The 956-nt window shown below is 38.6% G+C and overlaps 1 protein-coding gene across 1 annotated transcript; it reads left to right on the top strand.

Moving 5' to 3' along the window:
• LOC137288039 (uncharacterized) lies at positions 1 to 956 on the top strand. The gene is made up of 3 exons (XM_067820398.1): positions 1 to 100; positions 214 to 347; positions 654 to 956. The coding sequence occupies exons 1-3, from the start codon at positions 1 to 3 to the stop codon at positions 954 to 956; spliced, it is 537 nt and encodes a 178-aa protein (XP_067676499.1).

Raw genomic sequence — 956 nt, 5'->3', positions numbered from 1 at the left:
ATGTTAGAGCATTGGCTGATGACATCCCATCGGTGTTGTCTGGAGCTAGAGCCGATTCGACAAACAGAAAGTATCAGTATAGGTCTGCTGCCTGGAAAAGGTGGGCGATATGTAATTAGATTTCTTGTGATTTACCTGTATCGCCTTTGCATTGTGCACTATATCTTGTATCAGTAATGCAACAAAGTGAAAGTTTTTCATCTGTGTTGACAGCTTTTTATAACCTGCGTTATGCACATTCAAGTTTAGGGTTTGTTAGTCCCACTGAGAATGGTCTAGTCAAGAATGTCTTGGAAGGAGCTAAGAGAAAGCTGGCTAAATTTGTAATTAAGAAAGAACCTATTACGGTATCAATTCTGGAACGTATGTATGATGATAAAATACGAGGAGCTGGGTTACCAGAGATTAAATTGCTTTCTATGTGTTTATTGGCATATGCAGGATTTTTGCGTTCAGCTGAGTTATTGTATATATCACGTTCTGATGTTGTATTTTGTCAATCTCATATCTTTGTTTTCATTGAAAAATCAAAGACAGATATTTATAGAGATGGTGCATGGGTTGTTATAGGTCGCACACACACCAAGCTTTGTCCAGTAACTTGTCTAGAGCGCTATCTTGATATGGCTGCTATTGATTCTGATTCTGATCAGTACATATTCAGAGGTGTGACGAAATGTGCTTCTGGGTATATTCTCAGGAAAGGAAATGTTCCTTTATCATATACAAGACTAAGAGAGATATTCATTGATGCTTTACGTCCTTATGTTGACAACATAAAACAGTTTGGTTTGCATAGCTTGCGTAGAGGCGGTGCAACAGCGGCTGAAAATAGCGGATTGCCAGATCGAATGTTTAAACGTCATGCACGATGGAGAAGTGAAAAAGCTAAAGACGGGTATATTAAAGATAGTTTGGAGCAAAGGATGAAAGTTTCACTTTCCCTAGGCCTATGA

Source organism: Haliotis asinina, chromosome 6, assembly GCF_037392515.1.
Source record: "Haliotis asinina isolate JCU_RB_2024 chromosome 6, JCU_Hal_asi_v2, whole genome shotgun sequence".
Taxonomy (NCBI): domain Eukaryota; kingdom Metazoa; phylum Mollusca; class Gastropoda; order Lepetellida; family Haliotidae; genus Haliotis; species Haliotis asinina.
This window is presented reverse-complemented; position numbering and strand designations above follow the sequence as displayed.